This window comes from Prenolepis imparis, unplaced genomic scaffold (assembly GCF_030444845.1).
Source record: "Prenolepis imparis isolate NDT839.2.m4 unplaced genomic scaffold, iyPreImpa1.0 SCAF_12, whole genome shotgun sequence".
Lineage (NCBI taxonomy): Eukaryota > Metazoa > Arthropoda > Insecta > Hymenoptera > Formicidae > Prenolepis > Prenolepis imparis.
Window position 1 is genome coordinate 13119658 of NW_028141170.1, and position 3887 is coordinate 13123544.

Here is a 3887-nt window from a genome sequence, read left to right on the forward strand (position 1 = left end):
TATGCTTTAGTAAGTGTAAATCTATATTAAGACTGCAAATTTAATAAACCAAATACTATTTTATTATTGTTTTGTCTACAAATCATTTTACAAATCATTTTTTATAGAAAGCAAAACAGATAATATTATAAGTATTCACTTTTTATTCTTAGCTCGCAGGAACAATTTTGTCACTGAAAGCAAGAGCTATAACAGTCTTTTGATGTCCTTCATATTCTCGTTCTATTGTTCCTGTAGATGCGTTCCACAATCTCGCGACTCCGTCTGAAAAAGTTGCATAAAACATTTAAAACTTAAGTACATATAAAATATTTAAATTAAGTAAATATATAAAATGAAATTTTGATTGTAGATTTTTAAATGGATTATAAACGACAAAAATTTATTAGAATTTACAAGTGCTATATTACGCGCGTTGATAAAAACTTACTGCGAAAGAGAAATGGAGTAATAGCGTTTTCAAATATAGCAGGTTTGGTCAATCCGAGATCGATTAATGACGTGATTGACCAATCACAGCCATTTATTCTTCAGAGAAATGGCTGTAATTGGTCAATCAAATCTCGGATCGATCAAACCTGCTATATTCGAAAACGCTATAAAATATAAAGATATACAATACTTACCAGTTTTAGCGCCGCAAAGTATTCGAAATTAAATTTCTCTTATCATTCCCTGTATTCTGTCTTCCTTCATATGAAATATGATCTGTCTTTTTCATGTGAAGATGGAAGAATTGTTACAACAATTATTTCATCTCTTCGTACCATGCAAATATTATGAATCACACAACATGCTATAATATACTCCGCCATCAAGTCAATCCTTGACATTGGTGGCTTTCAGCAAACCAATACATCTTTCTACTGCTATCCTGGCTGCTGAATAACGGTAGTTGTAATTTTTTGCCTCTCAGTTAAATGACCATTATCCCGGAAGGGAGTGAGCAGATGTTGATGCAGCCCATATGCGGCATCACCCAGAATATGGCTGTCTGCAGGAAACTTTCCTGCATCGTTTAAGTAATCTGCCACTTCCGACTGTCGAAAAACTCTTTGGTCATGAACAGAACCAGGGTAGCCAGCGTAACAATGTATAATTAAAGTCCTGTGATCGCATACCAACTGCAAATAAATATATGCACAGATATATGCCAACATTTATAATATAACTTTATTATAATTCAATATTACATTTACCTACCTGTAATTGAATGGAATGGTATCCTTTGCGGTTCATGTAATCTGCAGGGTTCTCTTTTGGAGCGTTAATACGAATGTTGGTGCCATCAATGGCCCCGATGACTCCTGGAAATCCACTAGTTGCTTCAAAGCCTTGCATTATATTAACAGCTTGATCATCACTGGGCCACTGAATGAATCTCGTACAATATGAGAACAGAGCATGGGTGACTCTTCACACAACTCTAACAGCCGTAGCTCTTTCCACATTGAATCGATCGCAGATTGATCTGTAATAAAGCAGAATTAATTGCTTGTGTATTTCAAAATGGAGCATATATGAGAAAAGATTCTTTAATAAATATTATTCAATGCTATTAAAGCCTGAAATAGCACCAGTTTGTTACCCGTATGAGTCTATAGTAGCCATTTCCCAAAGTGCTATCATTAATCGTTGATAAGAAGGGATTGTAGGGCAGCCTTTCACTTTCCTGATTAAATCTTCACCAATGATACTGTGAAGATATGCAAATGTAGTCTTTGACATTCTGCAAACAGAGGAAATGTGGGCCAATATCAATTATTTTTATTCTGAACTTGTAAATGCAATTAAAAATATAATGCATTTAGTACAGAAACAGTTACAATAACATTAAAAATTTGGAAAAAGCAAAAGTTGTCAATGCTCACTAACCTAAAATGGCTTTTAAATTCATGGTCCATGTAAGAGCAAACAATCTCGTCGACGTAACCTACAATTCGTGGACGAAGTTTTCGTCTTCCTCTCTCCCGTAAGGCTGCTTTCCAATCTTCATCAGAACTTGACGAGCTTTCAGATATATTATATCTACGACGCACCAGCAACATACTAACATTACTAACGGCCTCCATGTTTGTGGTCGTCCATAATCCGTTCCACTACAGTTAGCGTCCGCAACGCTTGCAAGTTAGTGGAACGGAAAATTTTGCGGTCGTGATCGTGGGCGTTGCGGTCGTTAAGTGGAACTCATCCTTGGTATGCCCGATTCCCTTGGTCCTTGCACCAATTAATAAGGTATTGACTAGAGGTGTGCGAATCATTCGAATTCGAATCGAATCATTCGAATTCGAATCGAATCGAATCGAATTATTGCGAGTTCGATTCGAGTTCGTTTTCGAATGTAAAGTATTCGAATTCAAATAATTCGACAATTTCGAATTATAACTGGTTCGATTTCGAATCGATTGCATCTTTCGTATCGCCTCATTCATGTTTTTTGCCCGGTTAATCTGTTTTAACTGTTTTAGTTTTAAGGACGTATTTGAAATTTTATTTTTCAAGTTATGTTAATTTTATTTTCAAGTATAAATCATCTATCTTCTAATAAAATAATAATTATATTTATTAAAAAGGTTATTTATATATATTATAGGTATATCTTTAATAATTAAACCTATTAAGAGAATTATTAATATTAGTTATTATTACTTATTAAGAAAGTTTAATTAAAATCTTATTTTTCATTAAAGCCTGAATGCTTGTCTTTTTAATACACATTTATCGTATGACAATATTTTGTGGTGACACCTATAAAATAGAAATATTAATTTTATTGCAAGTCTTTTCGAAACTATCACATATTGTATACTACGCAAAACAATTAGGGGAGCGCTTTAAAACTTGCAAAATTTGATGATTTTTAATCTCGGCTTAGAGAGATCGTAGAACAATGTTTCTGTGCGCATTTTAACGGGTGAAGCCTCAACGAAAGAAATGAAGGAGTCGTTAACTACCGCGGGAATGACGAACTGTGGGGTCCTTATCTCTGCTGACACGGCTTTCTGCTTTTCTCGATATACAGGGTGTCCGATTCCTGAGTGACCAACGCTTAAGGGTAGATTCCTGGGATTATTTGGAGACGATTTTTTCTCAGCGAAATTGTCGAGACCAATAATTTTCGCAAAAACCCTGTATATTGAAAATTATTCAAGATATCAAAAAATGTTTTAGACAAATGTTTTATGTTAAAAACACCTCTATTTAGCCACATTAATAAAACTTTGAAAAAAAATTTTGGGGGAAAGTTTTTTCAAAAATTGTTGCGAAAAATTTTGTTTTCATAATTTTATTAATGTGGTTAAATAGAGATGATTTTACCATAAAACTTTTGTCTAAAACATCTTTTGATATTTCGAATAATTTTCGAGATATATCGAGAAAAGCTCCTCTACATATGAGGGCAGTTTCCTTTTAATTTATTTACTTACTTTCCTACATGTGTGCGTAAATTTTCTCATCATAAAAACAGCTCCATTTAATTACATTAACATAATTTTTAAAAGATAATGTTTCTACCAAAGAAAGTTAGGCAAGCCGAAATTGTGAAACATGAAAAATAAAACTAATCAATCCTACGAGTAATCTAATTAATTAAAACTAATCAATGACGTATATGAATCATAATAACAACATATATATATATATATATATATATACAATATATATATATAACAGGAAGTGTTATTTTATTAAACAATTTTGCAAACCGCACGATAAATAAGATACTGCAATTCTTTTAACATTAAATGACGCAGTCACATTAATGCGTCGATCACTTTCCGATTTAACTGATGCGGACGTGTTTGACTCCTGACCACTAATATATATTGATAAGATAATCTTAAGGAAAAACAGTTGGTACATTATCAAACATTTGCATTCACTTT

At 32.9% G+C, this 3887-nt stretch overlaps 1 protein-coding gene across 1 annotated transcript; it reads right to left on the minus strand.

Annotated features, from left to right (window-relative positions):
- Positions 1-869: 869 nt before the first annotated feature.
- Positions 870-2072, minus strand: LOC145944009 (uncharacterized). The gene is made up of 5 exons (XM_083051937.1): positions 1876-2072; positions 1589-1729; positions 1432-1471; positions 1204-1371; positions 870-1124 (listed from the first exon to the last, which is right to left on the minus strand). Exons 1-5 carry the CDS (start codon positions 2070-2072, stop codon positions 870-872), a joined length of 801 nt encoding a protein of 266 aa, XP_082908063.1.
- Positions 2073-3887: the final 1815 nt, after the last annotated feature.